The sequence below is a fragment of the Camelus bactrianus genome, chromosome 1, assembly GCF_048773025.1.
Source record: "Camelus bactrianus isolate YW-2024 breed Bactrian camel chromosome 1, ASM4877302v1, whole genome shotgun sequence".
In the NCBI taxonomy this organism is placed as follows: Eukaryota; Metazoa; Chordata; class Mammalia; order Artiodactyla; family Camelidae; genus Camelus; species Camelus bactrianus.
In genome coordinates, this window is record NC_133539.1 from 112349021 (window position 1) to 112374235 (window position 25215).

Here is a 25215-nt window from a genome sequence, read left to right on the forward strand (position 1 = left end):
GGAGGGTGGGCCCTGGGGGAGGGACAGACGCCCCCCTCCCCCGGCTCCCAGCAGGGCCACTAAGAGAACTTCGGTCAAATCCTGCCCCTTGTCAGGGAAGTGCTGGGGGTTTGGGGCCAGGACACGTCTGGTGGGGAAGACCGTCCCCTCTGCTTGGCGGTGCGCACACAAGAGCCTCAGCCACTGGCCCTCACGAACCAGGAGGCAGTGCTGTTGTCCCGCAAAGATCCCGTGCTCCGGTGTCCTTGCTCGGGCCCTCTGGGAAGCCAGCTATGAGCCGGCCCGGAGCCGGCCCTGCTCCTACACGCAGCCTGGGCTCGGGCGAAAGCACCAGGCTGCCCTGCGGGGCGAGGGCATCTGTGGAACAAAAAGCCTGACTCCAGTGTCCTCTTGGCCAGAAGACACCTGAGGGGAGAAGCTGAGTGTCAGCGCACCCCAGCACCAACACAGAGGAACAGCTCCGGTCTGGCCAATGGCCGACCATAGGCCTGCGAGCCGTCAGCGGCTCACTGAGAAACCCGGTCCAAACGGCAGCTCACAAAACGGCTTTCAGACTATTCCACTCTGAAGGGGTTTCCTCCTCAGAAGCGGGACAGCATTTGGATGCTGATGAAGCATTTGAACTATGTCCTGTTGCCTCTCTCCCTAGAAAGTTCAAAACCAAAACCAAGTGTAAACGGGCCATCCAGAGAGGAGGGCGGGTGGCCGGGACGGAGGAGCCCCTGCCCCACTCCCTGTCGCCCTGGGCTGGGCCAGGCAACCCTGGACACAAACCCAGGAGCTGCATCTTGTCACACTAAAGTCAAATGCCAGGAAAACCACCAAGTGCTTCTCCAGGATAAAGCGCCCTTTGTTTGAAAGGAGGCTGTTTTATCTGAACAGAGGAGCACGCCGGCCCCACGAGGTGGGTAAAAATAGCCCTGGCAGGGCCAGCGCACAAAGGAGGGGCCAGGCGACAACACAGAGCTCGTTCATGGGCAAAACCGACCCTCCCTGGGGCAGGGAGAACCCTGTCCCCCTCAAGGACACCGAATGCCATCCACTGCCTGCTGCGGCCGAGGAGCAGGGGCCAGGGAAGGGCTGAGTATGTGAGACCCAGAGACGGAGAGCCCCTCGTCCACTTCTGCTTGTCCCCTTAGTGACTGCCCCAACCCAAGCCACCTCTGCCCCTCCGCGGCCAGGGCCTCGGAACCGTCCTGTGTCTCCAGTCCAGCCCCGCAGCCAGAGCCGCTGCTCGACACAGTCATCAGAGCCATCTCCCCCTCGCCAACACCCCCAACCAATGGTTTCCGGACCTCTTCAGACCCACAGACTCCGGCCTCTTCCTGCAGCCCCGCTGCCTTCAGCTGCCCCTCCGCCCTGCTTGTTAATGTCCGCCCCACGCTTTCCTCTCTGAGCCTTGCAGCAGAGCCTTTGCACTGTTTTGTGCTGTTCCCTCTGCATTTCACACTTATCCACTGATCTTCACGTGCCTGACTCGTCTAGTCAAGGCTCAGCTCAATGTCACCTCCTCAGAGAGCACAGGGAACACACTTCCCCCAAAACCATTATTTTATATCACATCCCCCTATTTTTTTGAAATATGAAATAAATGTTTAAACATTGAGGTGTAACATGTGTGGTGGTTTTCAAACATGCCCCCAAATTCTTTGCTCCTACCCACTCTGAGGAGCAAAGCTTCATTCCCCTCCCTGCGAGTGTGGCTGGAGCCACTGCCTTGACTCCAATGATGGGATGCAGGGAAGTGACAGCTGGTGATGAGGCCGTGGGAGGGGTGGCGGCCGCTCCTCGCCCACTCTCCCATCTCTTTACTCTGGGGAAGCCAGGTGACGTGGCATGAGGACGCTCATGCAGCCCCCTGGGGAGGCCCTGTGGCAAAAAGCCCAGCCCTGCGGTCAACAGCAGACGTGAGGCATCATCCTGTGGGCAGCCTGTCCAGCCCCGGTCGGGCCTTCAGCTGAGGCTGCTCTGCTGACATCCTCAAGGAAGCCTCATGAGAGCCCCAGACGCAGAACCACCTGGCTCTGTGAGTTCCTGACCAAAAGGGGCTGTGACATAACACGTATTATCTCAAGCCGCTAAGTTTCGAGGCAGCCTGTTACGCAGCGGCAGATAACTAATGCAACATACATGGGCCATACACCCACCTCAAGTGCACACACAGCTGTGTGTACCCCAAGCATGGGCCTGCGTGAGCTCCCCAAGATCAAGGCACAAACAGTCCTAGCGCCTACAGGCTCCCTGGGCCCTTCCCAATCAAACCTCCTCCCAAGGGCTCCATCATTCCATCACTTTGACCTCTGTTTCTATGGCCTCATTCTGCCTGTTTCTGAACTGCAGGTCAGTGGAGTCACACAGCACTGTCTGGCTTCTCTTCACTCCGTATCTCGGCCGGGAGATACCCCGTGCTGGCGTGGGGAGCAGGGGTCTTTTTCACCACTGTGTAGTACTCCCAAATGCCACCCAGTACCCTACTTTACTCTCCTCGCAGGCTGGTGCTCTGAGCCTCCCAACTCATCACCCTCCAGAAGACACGCTTCTACAAGGGGACTGCTCTTCACCTGTCTTGCTCCTTGCCATTTCCTTGCCATCTAGGGCAGTGTTGTCCACACAGCAGGTGACTGATGAATATTTACCCACTTATTAATGAAATGGATTCCCTCATCTGACTCTCTCCCACCTTGTAATCCCCTGAAGGGGGTTTAGGAAGTTCAGGGATTTCTAAGTTTTTGGCAAAGGAGAAAGCTCCAACTGCTCACCCATCTCAGTCTCTGTACTCATAGTATTTGAGTCTGGGGGGCAGACCCTGATCTGATTTTCCTATTTATCCTCCTGTGCTATGGGAACGCTGGGTGGTGGTGATGACACAGCAGCACAGAGCTCTGCCCGGCCGTCTCCCTCCGCAGCACATGGGGCCTCGTGTGGGCGCTCATGGGACACAGCGTTGCCCCTACGGGACCTGCTCGCAGTCTCCTGTTCCTGAGGAGGAGGCGTGTGCTGGGAGCGCAAGTCTCTTCTCGCTGCGCTGCCTCTGAAACCAGGGCTCAGGGAGTCGTTATTTAAAATGTTAGGAGAAATATGTGAAATTAAATTTAATAATCTATTTAATTTAACCTAATAGATCCAAAATACTGTTTCAACATGGAACCAACATAAAGAATCGTTAAGGAGATACTTTACATGATTAAACGCTAAGTCTCTGAAATCGAGTATTTCCTGCACAAGCACGGTGCTCACACCAGCCACATTTCAGGAGGCAGGAGGCCACTGTCCTGGGCAGCACAGCTCTGGACGGCACACGTGTGGGCGTGGGGGGGCCACACGCACATACACGGACAGCTCCCGGAGACGCTCCGGGCTCCCGGCCAGGAGGAGGACGAGGAGAAGGACAACGAGGGGGAGGATGAGGAGGAGGAGGATGAGCAGGAAGAAGAGGAATAAAGGAGGAGCAGGAGGAGGTGGAGGACGGCAGTAAAGGGTACTGACTCTGTGCTGGGTACTGAGCTAAGTGCTTCAGGCGCATTATCCCCATGAGTTCTCCCCACAACCTGACTGGGGAGGAGCCCCTCTCACACCCACATCACTGGCAGTGAGTGAGGCTCAGAGACGGCCCCCAGCCTCCCGAGGGTCTTGCTATTCGTGAGGGGCAGACCTGGGTTTGAACCCAGGAGTCTGGCCCTTTCACCTCTGCACCACCCACCTAACACTGGCTGCTCGTGGGCCACAGCGAAGGGAGGAGGGCTGCCGGCTTGGGCGTCCGTGTGGGATGCAGGACTGTGGCCGCGGGAGCCTGGTGAGGCTCCCCAGGGCACCTAAGCTCCCTGAGCACTGAGCACCTGCCGCTGTGGACACAAGACCCCCTGACCCTGGGGCGACCTCAAAGCATCCCTCTTCTCGCTCCTTCTCTCCCAAAGGGCAGCAGGTGAGGGAACTGCAAATCACCGCCTGGCAACCAGACAAGAGGGGACCACGAAGCCAGCAGAGGCCAGAGCCGGCGCATCGGGACGGCTCCACGCGGTGCAGTGGGCAGGGTCCCACAGGGCCCGTGCCACCCTGTGGCCATTCCGCCTCACCACGGAACTCCATGTCGGGGTGTCCTGGGGCTTAGTTGAAATCCTACCCAGCACCACACATTAAGCATTTGTGAGGAAAGTGTCAAAAAACCTGTCCTTGGTTGTTAATGATTCCAAGAACTCATCATCAATATCCTGGCTGATGGGCCAAAGTTGCATCTAACCTCTGGTGGCCGGGCAAGCTCCGTCCCCAGGGCCATACCTGCGACGCCACCCCTGCTTGTGCTTCTAATACCTCATGTCTGCACAGCCTCTCATGCCTTCAGAGCTGAACCATTTGGACTCAGCTGATTCACCGGGTCTCAAGCTCCTCCCGTAAGGCAGGTGGGGTCTCCATCCCCACCTCACTTTGCCGCATGAGGCTCAAATGAGCTGAGGTTTGCAAACGCTACAGGGCGAGGGGGTGTGACAGGTGGATGCTGCTCTCAGGTCCCACTCTTCCTGCTCCTAGGTTCATCCCAGCCCCTCTCATTTCATGAGAAGAAATCGCATCACACAGACTGTCAGGATCCCTGGCACCTGTACGCCGCAGAGTAACCACTATCACTCTCCTCAGACCCGACTCCTGGGTGGACAGACAAGCTGCCAGCACAACTGCCCCCCACAGGGTCCTCTCTCCTCCTGAGAGGGATTGTGGGCGGGTGGGGTGTCTGATTATGGTAACTGAACTTGCTTTGCAGAACTGTTTATTCCAAAGCTATGAAAGATGTATAAGAAAAAGAAAAATCTCTATTTTTAAAATACCTCAAAAGCTAACCGCTTTCCCTATGCTCTGATGAACCCGTGGGGGCCAGCCTCCCCTCCCACTTCCTCCAGAGGCCCAAAAGCACACACCTTCCCAGGCAGGACACACCCCTGCCACCTCCAACGTCCCCTGTGCAAGGAAGCCAGCCCAGCCAGCACGATGACCCCATCACCGGGGCCACATCAGGGAGAGAGGGGTGGTCACGCAGCTGGCAGAGGTCTGCGGAGGCTGGGCTGCGATGGGGCCCTCACCCCTCTGGAGTGCTGGAAGCCACAGTGGGAGAACAGCAGGGCTGCTGGGCCCTTTCCCAGGGCCACGGAGGACTCCCACACCAGCTCCGGGGAGCCCTCGGCCACCAGCGGCAGGAAGAGCGGCTGGGGAAGCAGAGCCTCTGGTCTCAAAGCATCTCATCCCATCCTCCCCGCTCACCCGACCCACGCGAGCAGGGGGCACGTACCAGGATGTCCAGGCAGGCGGCCTTCAGCAAGGTGATCTGGTCTGCGATGGTCAAGCCGGTGAAGCCTGGCAGACGCTTAGCAAACTCCACGATCTTGATAATGCACTTGGTGGCCAGCTCGCTGAATTTGTCCCAGAGGCCCAGGTCCAGTCGGACTCGATGGTCAGCACTGGAATTCTGACAGGGAGAGGAAACACGGTCAGGGGTATCTGCCAGGAAGCTCGGCGGAAGTCAGGGAACTGAAGTGGGCTGACGACTCAGTCTTCACCCGGAGGCCTCGGAGGGGGTTGACTTTTTAGCTCAGATTCATCTTTTAAAAATGCTCAAAATTTTATCCCTGGGTTATCAAGTAACAGATGCAGGGAATCTCTATGCAATTACTCCAGCTCATAAACGAAATAAAGATAGGAGGAGGATTCACTGTTTTGCAACCCTGATGAATTAATGTACCCAATTCAGACGCAAGCCGAGACCACTGTCGGGTCAGACCGGCAGCCTTCCTGACGGTACCAAGGGGCCAGGTCCGGCCACGCCTGATCCACACCAGGATGTAATTTTTCACCCAAGTCAATTCGAGTTTGGTTTCTATCACCTGCAACAGGAAGAATTCTGACTAATGTTCAGTTAGGGCCTGAGACGGTACAGGTCTGAGCATTCCACATTCTCCCCAAAAAGAACTGTCTAGACTTAGAGATAAGGTCCCACCTCACAGCCACCATCACCTCCTACCTGGGTTATAGGAACAGCCCCTGCTGGGCTTTCCCTCATTCTACGCTGGCCTCCTCATGGTTTGCTCTTTTCCCAAAGGAGTACGGGGATCCTTTTCAAACAAGTCTGAGCAAATCACTGCGCTGATCAACATCTCCAATTTCTCATCTCACTCTGGCAATGTTCTCTCAATGGCCTGCAAGGCCATCCTGCCCTCTGATCATGTCCCCCTGGCTCTCCCCAACTCTCCCCCTGCTCCACAGGCCCCCTTGCTCTCGCTGGACGAGGTAGCATGGCCCTACCTCTGGGTCTCTGCACTGACGGCCCCTCCACCAGGCCTGCTCTGGCCCCAGACTCCTGCGTGACGCACTCCCCATCCTTCCAGTCTGGTCAAGCCTGATCCCCCCGCCCCCACTCTGCAGACCCTTGCACTGCCTGTCCCCCCCGCACTCCAGACCTGCTCCACTGCCAGCCCTCAGCCCCCAACCCACTCTCCCATTTGCTTCCTGTCTCCTTTGTCATTGCTGTGTCCTCAGCGTCTAGAACAGTGCCTGGCACACAGTAAGGGCTCAAAAACATTTTAATGAATTCGTGAGTGAATGAAGTTTCCCCAAGTTTATGCGTGTTTTTCAGTCTCAGGACAACTAACCTGTGAGGAGGCTGCTCTGTGCCGTGGCCTCTGCCGGCCCTGGAGGCAGACTGGACAGGGAGGGTCCCAGGCCAGCGTCTGGGCCCTGACACATGTGGACACCAGGCACCCCAACCCCACAACACGGGTTCCTCCCCTCAATGACAGGCCGCAGAGCCTGTAAAACGAGCTTGTGCTTTTAAGGGTGGTGAGGAAAGCAGGAAAAGAAAGTCTGCACAAGGGAGGCCACGGAAGCCCTGAAAAAGGTGCTGGCCGGCCCCTCCCACAGTGTTCCCTGCAGAAAGTGGGCGAGCATCCTGGGGTGACTTCACCCCTCCCCAAGGGCTTGGCGACAAGGTGCACCCAGTGGAGTGCGAGGCCAAGGTGTGTGGCCACTGGGTCTGTAATTAAATGTACTCGGTGGTTTCTCAGGTTGGTGGGAAGATGACAGGGAAGGGGGGCAGACAGCAGGAAATCATCTTACAACAGAGCATCCATCTGGAAAAAAAGGCACTGCGGGCACGGCCCGTGTGAGCCACATCTTCATCAGCCTCGCATGAGGCGACTTCACCACGCACTGGGCCTACCTCACCTTCTATTAAAAATAATGCACAGCCATCTTAACGGCATGTAAATCTAACTCACCATTATGCAAACTGAAGGGAAGGGGCAGTTAATAAAACACAAAATAACCCAGAGCTTTATTATACTGGGTGCTGGATTCATAGGCATGAGGTTTAAAATGGCTTATATATTATCCTCCAGGGCAGCCAGTGGAGAGCTCGGCTGGTTGGGGCGGTGATGAAGCGGGTAGGGGAGCACAGGGGCGGTGCTTTCAGAAACTGGGGTGGGGGGACGCTGGGAGAGCCGAGGGCAGAGGCAGCACCCACCCCCAGCCCCTCCAGGCAGGATCCCAGCCCACCCTCCCCAACGCTGAACACAGGGCCGGGGCAGGGCCCCCCGGCTACTATAGCAGCAGTGGAGCCCAACCCTGCGAGGATTCCAATTAAATGGCTGTTTTGGTCACACAAGTGGATCCCTTCCTCCTGCCAGCTTGGTTCTCTGCTGCTTTTCTGACAGAAAAAGCCCCACAGGTGGCGGTGGCATCCCCAGTGTCTTTAAAGCCCATTCGCGGCAGTTCCAGGCACCACAGGGCTTTAATCAGGGCTGCCTGTCCTCCTCCTGGGCTAGAGAGGAGCCGCAGCATCTTGTAAAAGGAACAAAAGGCCCAGGCCACCTGCTGAGCTGGCTCCTTCCTGCTCAGGCCTGAAGTCCTCGCCCTCCGACCGTGCTGAGAAGTGACTTCCCTTCCAGCTGTGCGTGTAGAAGGTCCCCGCTGTCCACACGCCGCATCTCCACAGGCTGTTTCTCTTGGACCGGCCTCTTCTCTGGGGCTCACCTGGAGCCAGGCACTGTTCTCCGACCTCCTCTAATTCTCACGACGCCCCCATCTGGCAGGTGTACTGTCACTGTGGAGGTGAACGCGGAGGCTGAGGCCCAGAGAAGAGAGGCAGTTTGAGCTCCAGCACCGGGCCCACCATCTCGGGCACCCTCCAGTCTCCATCCCGGCTGGAACTTTGTTTGCTGACACCTGTCTCCTGGGTGGAGACTCCAGATGCTGAAAGGTACCCAGCGTGGCCACAAAGAGAGTGTGACATGCCAGGCCAGCATCTCTCTATGGTCAACAAACATGCGAACATACTAGCCTGTCTGTCCATCCTCAGAGGGCAAGGCCCAGAGGCCCCCAGTGCACGTTGCACGGTCCTCAGACCCCAGACGCTTTCAACAGCTGGGAGGAAGCAACTTGGCAACTGCTCTGCCAGTGCAGGGGAGCAGGGGAAACACAGGGCCGGGGCCCGGACAGGGGTCTCTGTGGGCCTGGAGTCTGGCTAGAAGCAAGGGTGACACTGTAGGATTTTCTTGAAGGTAGCGTTTCAGGGATGCTCCTGGTCCTCGACATCCAAGATTCCTGGGCTGGGACGGCCCCTCTGGACATCCTGGTGTTCTCAGAATCCTGGGCCTTGGTGGTGTGCAGGGTGTGGCCTGGGGGCCCAAGCCACAGGGTGGAGGCTGGATCAGTGCTCCAGGTGCTGGATGTGGGGTGGCTGCAGGATCCTGCAGGTGGTTGCTCTTTCTAGTGGATGAAGGGCTCCCGACATCTCCACAGCTCCCCATCCCGAGGGCACCTTGTGTCCCATGGAGCCTGAGATGGGTGAACGGCCGGCACACGGAGAGAAGAGGGAGCAGATGGCCCAGCTGTGGCCATGCCTCCTGGGACCACCTGGCTGTCCCACCTACACTTACTTTTCCAGGACTGGGCATGTGGCTCTAAGAAATGACAAGGCATTCATACATGGTCAACAGGAGGAGACTTGTCCATTTTGCACGTCTCTGTGCCCAAACTGCACAAGGTGCTCTGGAATACTTTCCCCACTTAACCTCCCCAGCAGCCCCACGATGGATAACTGTTCAAATCCCGTTACATACTCAAGGCAGCTGGGGCTCAAGTGATGGCCCCAAAATCACGCAGCTCCTAAACAGCACAGGCGAGATTTGAAGGTCTGGGGGCCCTGAGCCCGAATGCCACCGTTGCTAAGGAGGCAGTCACCATCCCTGGAGCTGGCTGTAGCCCCGCCCCTGCGCCCCCCAAGGAGTGCCCCTCACCCGCTTGTTTTTGAGGAAGGTCACTGGTTAGAAGCCTCCCCAAGGAACCCAGCTCTGAGCCTGGGTGACCGTCCTGCCCAGGCCCGGGCAATGAGGTTGGGGGACTGGGGTCCTGCTGTCCCCTCCCGTTTCTGCTGCCTCCTGGGGCCTGACCAGTATCCCAAATTTACCCTAATTAGGGAATGAAAAAGGAACTACTCTTCCGAGGATCTGTAGGTGGGCAGCTGGCTGCCTCTTCATTCCTCTCTGCCCACGTGCTCCAAAGGCATCTGACAGGGCTGCCGGCCTGGTGAAGGCGGCCGGAAGCTTTCCCTCAGAAAAGCTCCGTATAGAAAATGCTCGATCTGTAACCACGGGCTTGCGGGGAATGTGTCATGGCTGCTGTTACTTATTTATATCCACACCAACTTCCAGAAGGGGTGGAAAGTTGCTTACAATAAAAACAGAGTTAGATCTGCGTAGAGAGAGCAGAGACAAAGAGAAAAGCCGAAGGAGAGGCTGCGTCCGCACAGCCTGGGTTCCGTGCACGGGCAGTGGCATTTGCAAGACGGTCAGGCCACCGTGCGGTCAGGGACAGCCCCCTAGAGGTGGAATTTGTATGTCCACTTTCCCTGTGGAATCAAAGGAGGGGCAGAAAGTTCCTGCAGTGTTTAGGGCGGCAGGCCATTTTTGGGGACCGATGGAGCAGGAGATGGGAAGGGGTGCTGGTGGCTCTTGGGGAAGCCCCTGTCTAGGGCTAGAAGCACCCTGAAACCAGGATGTGAACACAAGCAGCTTAGTTGGAAAGCGCTCCCAGGAAGCACTGGGAGAGGAATGGGGAAGGGGACTCTTACCCTGAGAAGGAAATTGCCAGACTGTTCAGAGATACCCAGGAGGTACCCTCTCTTTGCCATTAGGTGGGGACTGCTCCCAGGAGCATCAACTCCCCAATCCTCCGCCCCGCCATGGGACCCATGCTTGCCCCAGTGGCCACAGAAAGCCCTCGGCAGGGTCCCGGCCTGCAGTGTGAGCCACAGGGATGCAGATGCCAGCAGGGCCCTGACAGGCGGGCAGGCAGCCTCACTGGCCTGGAAGCAGGTGGAATCAAATCTTTGGCAAAACAAGAATCCAAGAGGGGGCAGGAAGGTGGGGGAGGGCCCAGAGAGGCCCAGCAGAGTCCCTGGGGCTGCTGACTGACAGAGGGAGGGCTGTCCTGAACCTGTGTTTTGGTCCCAGGCCATGCCAGGGCATGTGTTCTCGGAGGGAGCAAATGTATATGTTCTCGTGTTTGCCCTGCACACCCCCAGACTAGAGTGGGTGCCACTTCACCTGATTACCAGGTAAGTCAGGGTCTGGGGGGCTGACAAGGCCACAGTAAGATAGCCCCCTGCCCCGCGGAAGATGGGTGGGGCCCCAGGTGAGGCAGCAAATGACCCCACAGGTTATCTCTCACCACGAGACCTGGCTCAGAAGTTTCCACCTCCAGGAAGCCCTCCCTACTGTGATTTTCTTTTACTCTGCCTTTTGGAGAAAAAAGTCTGATTTATTCCTAGGTAACAGCAACCCATTATGGTGGGGGGGTTAAAGGACATGCCCCTGGAGTCAGACTGTGTCCAAGTCCACTCACTGGCTGTGGGACACAAGGTAAATGATCTACCCCTTTGTGATGTGGGGGCATTAGAGCCACCTCACAGAGTCCTCAAAAGAAGTAAAAGAATTCACGTATTGGGAGTACTTAGTGCGGCCCCTTTACAGAGTAAATGCTCAGTGAGGATTCGCTATGATGATGATGACGGTAACAATACCAAAGACCCCTGATCACAGACTGCCCATTCTCTCCACTACTAACAGACTGATGTACAAAAATGAGGACGAGAGAGGTGAAGCCGCTTGCATACAATCGCACAGCTGGTTGGTGGCTGAGCAGGATTTAAACCACGTTCACCTGGTTCCACCAGCCCTGCTCTTGATTCACAGCAACACCCTCCTGTCTTGTGGTCCCTGGGCCTGCTTTACCTCCCAGGTTAAAAATCAAAGCTCCCTTATGCTGCCCAGTCTCATGTCTGCTCTGGGGTGGATGGTGCCCCCAAGCTCAAGGGGGACTTGTCCACTGAATCAACAGCAGGCCAGGTCAACAGCGTCACAGACTGGCGAGTAGGGCGTGCTAGCATCTCTCCTTCTCCCTGACACCAGGGCCCGGGGGCCCAGAAGGTTGCACTGGGCCTTGCTACGCAAAGTACGGTTCACGGCCTTTGTTTTGCAGAGTGTGGTCTGCAGACCGGCAGCACCAGCTGTGCCTGGGAGTGCGTGAGAAACCACTCCCCCCACCACACACATACCTGCTGAATCAGACCCTGCACTTTAATAACTGCCAGGTGCTTTGTAAGCGAGCTGAGGTTTGGGAAGCAGGGTTCCCGGTCCTTCCTGTGTTGGCAGGTCAGCCAGGGGACCTGCCGTCTAAGACCGGCGCCAGCTCTTTAGAAGTTCGTGCCATCAACTGTCCAGCCCACAAGCCCCATTCTTTTTTTTTTCCTGCCATCATCATTTCATCTTTTTATCTTCATGACCTTTCAAACTACTCTTTTTCTAGCACATCAGTCATCAAACCAGCAAATGCTGCCATAGTTGGATTTTTTTTTTAAGTACATTTATAGCATCTTAGGTGAGCAACAAAAGCCACTTAAGAAGCCAGGACAACTTTCGAGTTACACTCACTCATTCAGTCCACAAATATTTGAGTGCCTATTCTGTGCCTCACACTGGGAATATACATCAGTGAATGTAAGACATGCAAACCCCACTTTAAAAAATTAAAGTACCTCATGGCATCTCCACCGCCATCCAGACCAGCCAACGCAGGCCTGCTGCCTTCTGATTCCACCTCTCTCCTTCCCCTTTCTCTTGATTTCTAGCCTCAGCGAAGCCATTCCTAGGGGAGCACCGGGAGAAGAGGGGCCCACCGCACTGGGGAAGGTCAGCCTCCCCTGAGCTTTTTCAAGCCCCCCCACCCCCACCCTCTTCTCGGAAGCCTGGCGGTGGGGGGTGGGGAGGGGGCAATCACCGGGGTGAAATCTTCCAGCCGGAGGGCTAATTTTGAAAGATTGAGCCCCGCCCTCCGGTCCCCGCTGGTCTCTGTGCAGGTGTCCGCCACGACGCCTGACACCTCCCTGGCTTTACTCGTCCTCTTCGCCTGACTGCGGGTCCCTGCGAGCAGCACTCTCACCACACTCACCCTCTCGCAGGGCCTCGCACGTGGCTGGGCGTGTGGTAAGTGCCTGGTCTGTGCTTCCAGAGTGAAGGCGCAGGGCTGAGTCAGAGGAAAGGCCCAACCGACTCACTGGCTGTCTGAGACTGGCCTGGAGGAGGTGACCGTGCGCTGCCCGACTCAGCCACGTCCCCAACAGGCCCAGTGCCAGGGGAAGGCGTTGGCTCGTGCGTTTGCCCGTGCGCATGTGCGTCTGTGTGCGCGTGCGCACGCGCGCGACTGAGTGCGCGTGCGCACTGTGCGCCGGGGCAGGCAGGTGGGCGGGACGGGCGCGCTCACCGTCGTGTACTTGCCCAGCTGGCAGAGCGAGGGGAAGGTTTCCTGGTGAGCTTTTCGGATCTTCTCTGTGAGATCGTCCAGCTCGGCCGTCATTTCATAGCTCTCTGTGCATTCCTGTTTCGAAGGCTCCTTCTTTTTCTTGTTCCTGTCATTCCTGACAGCTGCAAACGAGACAAGACAGAGCAGGGTCACTAGTGGCCGGGCCTGCGCTGCCCGCAGCCGCCTGTGGGCGGGAACCGGTTGGGGGGGAAGGCGCCCTAAACCACACATTGCCCGAGGGAAGGGGCTGGCGGCCAGGAGGCCTGTCTTTCTGCTGTGCACGCTGCCGGCAATTCCTAAAGAAAGCTTAGCTCACCCAGAGGGCCGAGAGCTTGTTGGATTGGAGGGAACTTGCTATGTGGACTAGTTCCTTGAGGAGAGAATTTTTCCTGGCACGCTCCGCCCAGTTCCAGAGGGGATGGCCTGAGAGACGTCCCGGAACAGAGCCAGTGATTCCTAGTAGGACCTTTTGGTTCATGTTGTTGCTTGTGAGTTTTCTGAATTAACTGTCATTTTTGAAGAAATTCATCTTCAAGGTGATGGGATTATGAGTTTTGTCCCTTCATGTTTTCCTGCTTCCAAAACTTTATGTATTAATCATATTATTTATTATTATAAAGTATTTAAAAATAATAACCCATGCATTATGAACTCGGCCTGGAAATCTGTCCGTTCATCCACCTCTTATCCACCCGCAGCCCTTGTGCCTGCATCCTGTCTGGCCCCGGGCCCTCCCAGATGTGATCCTGAACTCAGTGCTGGGTGGTCACGGCCATGGAAGCCCTGCCCCCCCCCCCCCCCATAGCACAGCCTCTTAGGTGACTCAGACCCAAGGGGCACTCAGAGCTCTGGCTCTGGAGGGGGTCTCTTGGGGAAGGAGACTGGCAGATAAAACCAGATTGTGCCACCCCTCTGGGCGGCCCACACTGCCGGAGACCCAGCGTTGCCATGCTAGACGCAGTCCACTGTGCCTGCCGCTGCCCTGACCTGGGGATCTGTGCTGCCAGTGACCCACGGTATAATCTGATCCTCCTTAAGAGGATTCAGCCTGGGTCCTCCCTGAGAGCACTGGGCGATCTGAGAGCTGGCAGCTCCCTGGGTTGGGGTCTATACTTCAGGGACCCTAGGGCCACTTGGGGCCAGAGCTGAGGGCAGAGTGAAAGGCAGACAGAGTGAAAGGTGAGAGAGATGGGGAGAAAGAGGCAGGGAGGGAGGGAAAAAGCAGGGTGATGAGTGGTACTGAAAAGCCCTGGGCCCCTCACGCCTGGGCAGGGAGGGCAGCCAACACTGTACTGGTAGCTGCATCCACAGTGTCTTACTCCATTCCCTTACCAGGTAGCCAATGTTGAACCCATTTTAGAGATGAAGAAACAGAGCCTATGGGACGTGCCTAGGTCAGCACAGTGGACGAGGCCTTTCCTCACGAGGGCTCGCGTTTTCCTAAGCAAGTTTGAAAAGAAAACCCCTGCAGGTGATTTTCTTCCCCAGGACTCTGAAATGACACTGTTGTTTGGCTCAGAACATTTCCAGATCTAGGAAGAGTGGGTCAAGACAGTTTGAGGTAACTCAGCCTCACACGCAGGCAGGCTGCTTGCTCAGAACACGCCCGCAAGTGCAGGTTGCAGGCGAGGCAGCAGCGTGGTTTAATGCAGGGAGAATGCAGGGAGCACGGTCAGTATGAGAGAAACCAGACAGAGGAAGGGGGTGTGGAAGGCCGCGGGCATCCTGGTCTGGGAGGGGAGGCTGCGGCCTGAGGCTTTGTGTGAGCACCCGGCTCTGGGGGCTGGCTGTCAGAGCCCCCCACCCATCCTGGCCCTGCCGGGGACCCTTAAACACGAAAGTCCTATTTAAGCAAGATGGTCCTTCTGAAAGAGAGCCCCAAGGAAAACAGTTTAGCAGATCCTCCAAAAGTTAAACACATGATCCAGCAACTCCAGTGCTCAATGGACACCCTAGAGAACAGAAAATACATGTCCGTGCAAACCTGCACGCAAATGTTCATAGCAGCGTGATTCCTAACAGTCAAAAAGTAGAAACAACCCACATGTCCATCCACTGATGAATGGATAAGTAAAACTGGTTATCCATACAATGGAATATTATTGGCCACAAAAAGGAATGAAATTCAGATGCGTGTTACAACTCGGATGAACCTTGAAAACATGATGCTCAGTGAAGGAAGCCAGACATAAAAGGCTTCTGCTATTCATGTGACTCTGCTCATATGAGATGTTCACAATAAGCAAATTCATAGAAAGCAGGTCAGTGGCTGCTGAAGGCGGGGGTGGGGGGATGGGCAGTGACAGCGTAATGGGACCAGGGTTTCTTTTGGGAGATGAGAATGTTCTGGAATTAGACGGTGGTAATGGTTGTACAACCATGTGAATAAACTACAGACCACCGGACCACATACTTGAAGGTGATGAGTATTACGCTATGTGAATTATGCCTTAAAACAATAAGATCAGCCACAAAGTCCCAAAGCCCTGAGGGACAACGTGAGTCACTGGACACTAGGAACTGCTCTGACCAGGATGGCACCTCGACCCCTTGACTCGGCTGTCACAGCATCACCGCCCACTGACTGCTTAGCAGGTGGCAGCCGCTGCCTTAAGCAACTGAAGAATTCTAGCTCAGAGTTCCACAGTGAACCGGGAGGGGCGGCCGTTATAATTCCATTCTACACTCTAGAAACCTGAGGCCCAAGATCCCCTTGTTTGAAAATCGTCAAGATTTTAGTGGAATAAACAGAAAAGCAAAGAGAGGGACCACAAACACATTACCCACATCCCCTGCCAGCGGGCCTGAGGGACCCGTGTCTGCAAGCCCCCACCAAGCCATGCCCCCCTGGAAAACTAAACTCCAGGGAGAAACAGCCCCAGGGGTTACCTGGGAGGGAGGGAGGGCACGATAAGCTGCCACCGTTGAGCATCTACATCAAGCTAGAAAGTGAGAGGCTGGGGGGAAGGGGACCTCAGTGAGCACGGCGCCAGGAGGGGGCACTTGGTTGAGCTGTGCGGTGACAGAACCCACCCTCTGCAAAGCCAGATCTCCATCTGCTGTGCTTTGGAGCCCAAGTCTGGGACACTCTCAGCAGCTGACCGGTTGCCAGGGGACCAGCGGATAACTTCATGCTCCCTTCCAGATGGCTCCTGCCCTCCGAAAGCAACGTCCCCCCAAAAAACAAAACACATATACAACTTCCACAGCTGCTCTGGGGCACTCACTGAAGCCCTCCCTTCATATCAGTTCATTCCATCCTCACAACCCCCTGATGGGGAAGTATTATGCCCATTTTGCAGATTAGAAAATTGAGGCACAGAAAGGTAAGGAACCTGCCCCATCCCGCAAGTGATATAATTGGTCTTTGAACTCAGAAAACCTGGCTCTAGGGTCCTTAGGCATGTCTGTCACTCTCATATGTGACACCACGACATGGGGAGTGCTGTGAAGGGGGCTTCCAGAGTGTGTGTGTAAGAGTGTGTGTGTGTGTGTGTGTGATCAAGGGCTGGGCTGGTGGGTGGGGGGCCAGTGAGTCTCTTCTCTGTGGGTCTGGGGTAGGGGGCGCTCAGCCCCAAAGGCCGCCTGTAATGTTGATGGTTGGTCTCTTCTTTCACTCTGACTGCATCTGGCTCGCAGGTGCAGCAGTCCTGTGACACGCCTAGGGGTCTGACAAACCGCTTTCAGGCACAGAGCATCCCTGGGAGGACCTCGGGACAGGGGGAGAGCACCTACTGTCACCGCTGCGTCAAGAGTCTATCATGAGGCGGGGCAGTTACTCTTCCACACGGCCCTTCCCTCCTAGTCTGTGAGCATCTGGGAGGTAAGGGCTGTGTTTGACTGTCTCTGTGTCCCCAGGGCTTGATACATCATCAGTATCAGGCCTGCAGTGAACTGCGAGCATGTGACAATTGTGGGGCTCTGTGGACCGTCAGAGCCTGAGTGTGGACACACCGAGCTCACCTGAACCTCTTTCTTCCAGAAATTAAAGATCTCATCATCACCTCTGCGCCTGCAGGGGACTCCCGGGCGCTCTCCGCCCAGACAGTAGGAGCCGGGAGGCTGATAAAGCGGGGGACATCCCAAGGGTCATGAGTGTGATTTACACACCTGGTAGAGCCCGGCCTCACGTCTGCAAAGCGCTTCTTGGACGAAAGGTGCTCCATAAAATATCAAGTATTCTCCTTGTGAGGGCTAAGTGCTACAAATCAGATTTGGTGGCATAAAAGTAACATATTTATGATCCACTATCATATTGCAAATGAAATGAATGTAATAAAAGTGTCACTTATACAAATACCTCTGATGTACGGATCTCGACCTATGAATATGAAAACAGATACCCAAGCACTTTTATTTGAATGTCTAATCATGAAAATAAATGAAGTCATGTTCATTTCAATGTGTGCACTTGTGCATGTATCTGGAATATTGATTCCTGGGCACACAATAAAAATGCAATGCGGGAAACATGCAAGAGACAGAGGTTTCACTCGGATTCAGGAAGAGATGAAACAACGCTTCAACAGAAATTCTTTCACGTCAAGAATAAAAAGGAAAATACAACCAACAGTGGTTTTGTCCATTAAAAGTCTCTATATTCAGTCTCGCGAAGGAAGCATAATGGTCTATTTATTCTTGTTTGAATATTAAAGTCTGGAATTCCTTCATCTTGACTCTTCACCTCCTTACTAAGTGCAAGAATAATGGACCACAGTTGGTGATGAGAACTGTCTGGTTGCCGTGAGGAGGGGCGGGTCTGGAAATAACATACTTAAAAACACAAAAATATGATTTAATCTTAGTTCAGAAATCACTTTCTGAACTAATTATATAAACAAACTACCCATAGACTTGGAGGCAGGTGGCTCTGTGACTAACAGGGAAATACTGTTCCCATAATTTCAGAATTTGGGGTTGGTGCTCAGGCAATCAGCACGGCAGGTCCCACTGTGATGTCGGGCAGGGTCGGGGTGAGTGAGACACCGGCGACATCAGAGTCCCTTTGACAGTGGAGACTTTCTCCCAATATAGCCATCGCCAATGGAGGCCCTCGTAGACATTTGAACAAATACACAGAGAAAGGAGGTTATGAACAAGGCTGCAGCTAAGTTTTCTCCACCACTAACAAGACACATGCCTTTTGGACCAGGCTGAGGGCAGGGCACCCCTGAGTGTCTATTAAATGAACACATTCTTGTACTTGGACCTTGATTTCAGGGTTTGTGAAATGGAAGTAAAACAGCCTCCTCCAGGGACAGGCCCAATCTGCCACGTGGCAGAATCTGTGCAAGGATTTTAGGGGGTGACGTGGGCCTCACACAAGTGCCAAGTGTGAGGGAAGGCCTGGTGCTCACGGTGCCACTGACGGAGCAGGGAGCATACTTAGAATTTTTACGGAATATTAAATATGCAGGTCTTGGGGAAATAGTCTGGACATTGCATTCTGAGAGTTTAACAAGGATCTACCAGCCTAGCTCAGCTTCTTCAAGTTGTTCCAAGCACTTATAGAAAATCCCTGAATATCAGAATGCACAAATGCCAAATACTTCTTTTAGTGAAAGTGGTGTATATTCTACAAATAAAATGTTCAAAACAATCTTAAACACATTTTCCTCTCACTGGTCACTTTTAGTTATGGAAATTTGATGCCCTCTTGAGTGAACAGTGTTCCTTCTGTCTCACAATTCCAAACACTTTTCCTCCTCTGCCTGGGCTGGCGTGGGCAGCCTGCTGCGGCCACGTTTGTTTTGCCAAGGGGGGACATTTGGACATTAGAGGCTCTGTTACAAGGGACAAATCTTTTCCTTTGGAGAAGAGTCTTGGATGAACAATAGGAAATATCCCAAGTTCAACTCATGAGGCAAATATTCCTGCCTGATGGATAGAAGTAGGACCTTGACCTCGAGCAGCCAAGAAAGTGCATGCTGCCCCTGAGACGCCTTCCTCCACCACCGGGGGACCTTCTCTGCCCCCTGCCTTTGGCAGCAAGGCGCATTGGTGAGGATGGCTTTCCCTACCTCCTGTCCACAAGAGGTGGGGCGCACCTGGCTCTGTTGGTGGCAGAACCATCCCACATGACCAGGGCTGAGATGAAGGACTTCACTGATGCTATAAAATTTTTAGCAAATGCAAAAAAATGGAAAACTGAAGACACTGAGGCTGGATCTCTGCTTTTTAATCAGGAGTAAACACACAGCCCCACTGCATGGTCAACTCACGCTCTCTGTAAAAACCTCCAGTTTAGAAAAGGAGAATTCAGCAGCCACTTCCATAAGCCATTTTCATGGGCAGGACAGGCTTTGTTAAATAAGCTGAAGTTTGCTCTGCTGAGTCCAGCCTGCCCTTATGTGTCTGAAATTCTGTTTAGCGGGTCTTTTGGACTTTGTAAATGTGGGCAGTCTGAGACTCAGGAATTCAAAGTCTTAAAATAAGGACCGTGTATCCTGAATGACATGACTGAGCAAAGGTGCAGGCACATGCCTTCAGATTTCTTCCATGGAGTAGATACAAACTTCGTTCAAAGCAGCATCTGATGGTGGGGCGAGGTGATGGGGTGGGGTGGGGGGACTCGGAACAACAAAAAGAAATTTCTCAGCAGATAAACCTGTATCCTGTTCTGTGTCACATGTATTCTTCAAGTTACAGGCGTTCAAATATTCAATAATAAGCTCTATCAAGATGAATTCTCATGGCCAAAGTTTTTACGCCTATTATCTTCAAAAGCCAATTAATTTTCAGAAAATGAAGTGCAGTTCTTTTTGACATTCTCATATTTTTCCCTCTTAAAACATTTTTAAAAATAGAAACGAGGTACTTGACTTAGCTTGGGGAAAGTTCTGAGATGCAGCCTCAGGGAGTCATTCCCCTGGGGGCACATGACCCCCTGACAAGCCTGCAAAACTGAGGCAGCAGAAGTGCGGTGCCAGGAGAGGGCTGACTGCATGGAGGCTCCGCGGTAAAGACAGACATCCTCCTTCTCGTCTCTGCACTGTGACCCCGCAGCCCCTCCATCACGAAGTGGAGGCTGTTCCCCAGCCCCTGTGTCTGGGCTGCCCTGTGACTCATTCTAACTGATAGACCCCAGTGGGAGTAATGCTGTGCCATTTCCCAGCCCAGGCACAGAGAGACCCGGTGCTCATTCCTCTTAGAGCTTCACCACTGTGTGGGGACAAGCCCAAGCCTGCTGGAGGAGGAGAGACCATCAGCCCAGCCAAGACCTCCCCAGACCAACCTAGAGCCAGCCTCGCCCTGAACCGGGGAGAGAGTTCAGGCAAGATCAGCCATCTAGGCTGCAGCTGACCACAGACGTGTAAGAGAGCCCAGATCCATGGTTCTGTCAGCAATAATAAGTGCTTATTGTTTCAAGACACTGAGCTTTGGGGTAGTTTGTTATACGGTAGTAGCCACAGATACAGCCTGTGTAAAGAACGGGTTACACACAGCAGTACACGCCCACATGCTCTGGCACCCCATGAAATATCTGAATCAGTGGTTGCCATTATTCAGCCACTAAGGCAAGAAAGAAAACAGTTTGTCATTCCTTCCACTCAAGTTTCAAAATCCGGCCCACATCTGTTACAACACACATAAATTATGGAATTAATTAAGACACTTGTTCCTCATAGGCCTTAAACAACATAAAAGGTACAGTGGACAAGTGGGGTGACATTGGGGTAAAATTCCAAAGGCTCGCATTTTAGCTCGTCATTTACTAACTGTGCAAACTCAGGGTGGCCTCTTAATGTCGCTGAGCCAAGGTTTCCCACCTGAAAAAATGGAGAAATTAATTTTCGATCACACACAGGGTTCTTAAATGTATTCAGACATGTAAATAACTGCCATACAGTGTAATAGTGCTAAACAGTGGGAGTCCAACACCAATTTTTTCATTCACCAAAGGTTTACTGAGTCCTGCAGCTATTGAAGTTACTGAGTCAAATAAAGTATGTTTTCTCCCTCAATGAATCAAATGCACGTGATGTATAATGTAGACTCTAAGTGTTTGATGTACGTGGACTGCTTTGAAATGTGAAATGCTAAGGCGGCAGTGAAGGAAGGAAAGTGGACAGAAATAAAGTAAAGAAGGAAGTAGAGGGAGGAGGGAGAAAATGAGAGAGAGAAGAGAGAATTTTTATCAAAGGCAATACCGGATTCCACCTGGGGCCATAGAACTAGAAACGAGGGGAAGGATGGAGCAGCAGTAAGCTGGACAGTTTTCAAACTTTCAGTGGGTTCATTTCTTCTGGCAAGACTTTCCACGTGAGGTTGGCCAAGTAAACAGATGTGACCATGTTCACCTCCTCGGGATTCAACTCTTTTAGATATTGCTTGACATCCTCCCTGAATCTCTGTCTGAGCTGTCCATGCATCAGTGAGAGAGACAGACAAATGGGCTACAGGTCTGTCCGATGTTTGCCGAATACCATGTTTAGGATATTAATGTAGAGAAGCTCTTGCATATTGTCAAATAAGTTTTAGAAATCCAAATCATGACAGAAATGGTCTGCATGTGAAGGTGCGGGTGTTGATGTTACATACTCAGTTTAAATGAAAAGCTCTGACCTGAAGGCATTTAAATAATTTATGCCAGGTTGTACACCCCTTAGTGATTCTCACTGGGGTTCTTGAAGCACTTGTTCAGTACTGGTTTTGTTCTAAAGGTTTTCTATTAATTTCAATTTTCAGAGAATCGGCAGTCCATGTATGAGATGTATGCTAGTCCACTATTGGATATGATTAGTCAATTAAACATAACATCCCTTCCAATAATTATGGATAAATTTAAATTACCAGTAGTGTTTTGAAGGCTGGCTTAACTCTCAAGGTTATTTTTAAAGGAATTCTTATAGTGGGTGGGAGGAAAATCATTACTCTCTTAACAGCAGGATTTTTCTTCATCCATTCATTTGTCCATCTACTCATCTATCACCCATTTATCCATCTATTCATTCATTTATTTATTTATCCAGTCCATCTGTCCAGCTATTCATTTGTCCATCTCTCTGTCCACCCTTTCATTTATCCATCCATCCATTTGTCCCATTTTCCTCCACTGATCTGACCATTGACCTATCCATCTATTTGTCCATCTGTCTACTTTTCACCAATTTATCTGTCTATCCATTCAGCTATTTATTTATTTCTCCGTCTGTTCAAATAGTCACTGAGTACTTACACTGTACCTGACACTGTGATAGATGTTAAAGAAAAAAGACTCACATTCTAGTAAAAGACAGTCATCTAAATAAAACTATCATACAGTGAGCCAGATGCCAGAAGAGAGATATTCATTCACTGACTTAAGCAGTAGGAATACAAAACCTAAGGATTGTCACTGATGCGGGAGCTGACAGCTCAGCATGGGGGCGGCATGACAACACCTCAGGGGAGGGCCCTCGAGCTGCGTGCCCCACAAGAGTGTGCAGGGCCTCAGTCACCCAGGTGTCCCCAGTGAACTGAGCCGCATCTTCCCCATAAGGGATGCTCAACAAATAGTTCTTAAATGAACGGGGCTTGGAGAGGCACAAGACAGTTTGGATGAAAAGAAGCGTATGAGAGAAGGCTTAAGGGTTGGACAAAACACAGCCACATGGGGAAGTGAGCCCTGCTGTGGCCTTTAAAGGGTGGGTCTGGGGGCAGGCAGATAGGGTGGGAAGATTCTTAACGTGGGGGAGGTGAGGACACTCTTCCAGGAATGGCTGCATCATGTTTGTAGGAGAACAGGGTGGCTGATGTGACTAGGGGGGAGAGTGGAGACTGGGGACAGATGAGGAGGAAAGACTGGGGTGGTATAAGGAGAGAGGAGGAGGGAGGTGGGCGCAGGCACTGGGAGGAGACCCGGCAGGACCTGGTGACGGACTACACAGCAGGATGAGGAAGACTTAGTGGTAAAGATGAAGTGAGATTCTCACCTGGTACTTGGATGATGATGGTATTACAGGGAGAAGGAAATTAAGGTAGCTTGTATGGAATAGGGAATCTAGTTTTTGGAGGGAAAATAATGAGTTTGGCATAAGGGGAGGCGAGTCAGAAACCAGGCAGCAATTCCAGGGGCTGAAGGAGAGACTGCACTGTGGATCTGCTGAGAAAATGGGTCTGAAGTTAGACACTTAGAAGTCAAAACCTTGGAGAGGACGGTCGAGGTCAGGAGAAGGGAGGGGCAGACTAGGGTGAGAGAGGAGAGGAAAAGTGGTCTCTGGGTATTGCTTGGAGCTGGAGGGAAAGGGGAGAGGATGCTGTGGTGAAAGCAGTGGGACAGCGGGCAGGAAAACTGGGCTGATACTAAATCACAGAGACCACGGAGACAAGAATCTGAAGAAGCAGGAGAAGGCTGGACAAGTGTCCAGTGGAGCCGACAGTCAGAAGGAAGGGAGGAGAGGGAGCAAAGGTCACTGGTTTGGCAACTGAGAAAGCGGTGACTTTCCAGAGAACATTTACAGCAGAGCAAGGAGGATGGAAGGCAGGCTGGGAGGCGGGGAGGGTTAAGAAGAGGCAAGGGAAAGTCCTTCAAAAGTCAGCCTAGGAAATAAACTTGGGTCTAGGCACTTGAAAACTTGTTTTCCTATAATCAAACCTGTAAGAGACATCCGTGAAACCACCCAGGTTTACAAACAGAAAAAGGCTGCATGAATTTCCCAGAGGATCTGAAATTGTTCATTTGTCCAGGGGCTCCCTGGAAGATCAACATGGACACAGCAAGATAGGAACTATTCATGCAGAGAACCAAAGCAAGAGGCGGCTTCAGCTGACCAAAAATGGGAGGGCTTTCCTGGGCGAAGACAGAGCAAGTTTGAAAACCTGGGCAGAAGCAACAGGGCAGCTTTGAAGTTCTGCCAAGGACAGGGCCAGGGCTCAGTCCCAGGTTCAGGCTGGATCCCACGGCCTGTGAACCCTGCCAAGGAGATGTGGGGTTTAGGTTCACTGGGACAACAGTGGCAGCGACAGGTTCAGGGTTGCCTCTTAGAAGGGCAGCTCTGATCCTGGTGAAGAAATGAGTGGGGGTAGAAAGATCACTGACATAGTTGGTAGAAGTTCCCAATGAGAGAAGGGGGTGGTGGGGAAGAAGGGTATCCATGTGAGGGAAACGGGATGCCAGACAGTAGGCAGGGCCACGGGTCACCAAGCTGGCTTCTGGCTTGCACACGGGGAGGGAACAAAGGAGAAGCAGGATGTGTGGCTTTCCCGGTGCCCAAGTGCCACCCAAGTGCACTGTCCAGTGTGTGTGGGTGCAGGTGGCTCTCTGGATCTTGGGCTCAGGAGACACGACCGGCTGGGGACAGAGTCTCGGGGAAAGCCTGCTTAAAATGGGAGCAGTAGCCATAGCGCGTTATGGCATATCCCTCATCCCTCTCGGCTCGTTTCGTCTAGTTCTTGACTTGGAGGAATCAACCTAATGTGAAGTGGACACAGCACTCTGGAATTCAACACGTGTTTTACTCATCCCACTGACAGTTCCTGTTTCTGGGCTGCAACTATCAGCTGTGCGTCACACACTGAGCGAGGCACTGGGGGTGCAGCCGGGAACCAAAAGGAAGGCCCGTGGAAAGAGGTCCATGGAAAGAGTTGGGGTGGAGGCACCGAATGCAGAGGAGCCAAGCACACGGGAGGCAGTCGACTCTCAGGTGTTTGCTGCAGACCCCAACAGAAGAATGGCACCTGACGCTGGGATACAGCGCGCATGCGTGGCCCAGCACCCGCCCCCGGGGAGAGAGCACGCATGCGTGGCACAGGATGGGCCCTGTGGTTACTGGTTACTGGCTCACCTTGGAGATCAGAAGCTGTCTGTGAGAAAACACAGACTGCTGCTTGCCCTTGGCGTTGAAATGCAAAGATGGGACAAATTTCAACCCACTGTGAAAATTCAGACTCAAAATCTTCCCCTGTCACATACCAACTTCCCAAATTAGGGCTCCATCCTGTGCATTCAGAGTCTTCCGTCTCCACCCGGGCCAGGGTGTTAACGGGAAATCTCCTGGCCACAGCCAGCTCCATCCCTTCTGGGGAGGGAGGGCACCTGCCCTGCCCTGTGCCAAGAGCTTGACATACATCATCTCATGGCAAACCGCAGGGGAGGGGGTACTCTTTACCCCCAAGTCTGCACAGGAGGAGACAGGCTAAATGTCACACAGCTATTTGGACAGGGCCAGAATTCAAACCCAGTTCTAGCTCCAAACTATACACTGCTCATACAAGAATTCTCCAAACGGTTTCCTTTATAAAAAGATTAGTGTTAATAACAAGAATGTAACGAGGACTATAATTAAGGAATTTTTCTAGTGGCCTTGGCTGCCCCGAAGGGGTCACCCTCAGGCCACACGTGTGACTAAAGGAAAAGGTTAACAATGAAACAGCAGAAATAAGCCCCAGCCCCCAAGT

The 25215-nt window shown here is 53.2% G+C and overlaps 1 protein-coding gene across 5 annotated transcripts in view; it reads right to left on the reverse strand.

The window, feature by feature from the left end:
• Nucleotides 1-25215, reverse strand: part of RARB (retinoic acid receptor beta) — a 374880-nt gene that overhangs the window by 5334 nt on the left and 344331 nt on the right. For all 5 annotated transcript variants that reach the window (XM_074371378.1, XM_010947754.3, XM_010947751.3 and 2 more), the window contains exons 4-5: nucleotides 12799-12959; nucleotides 5276-5452 (exon numbers count right to left, since the gene is read on the reverse strand). In XM_074371378.1, coding sequence (XP_074227479.1) covers nucleotides 5276-5452; nucleotides 12799-12959 — 338 coding nt within the window. The remainder of the gene's footprint in view (nucleotides 1-5275; nucleotides 5453-12798; nucleotides 12960-25215) is intronic.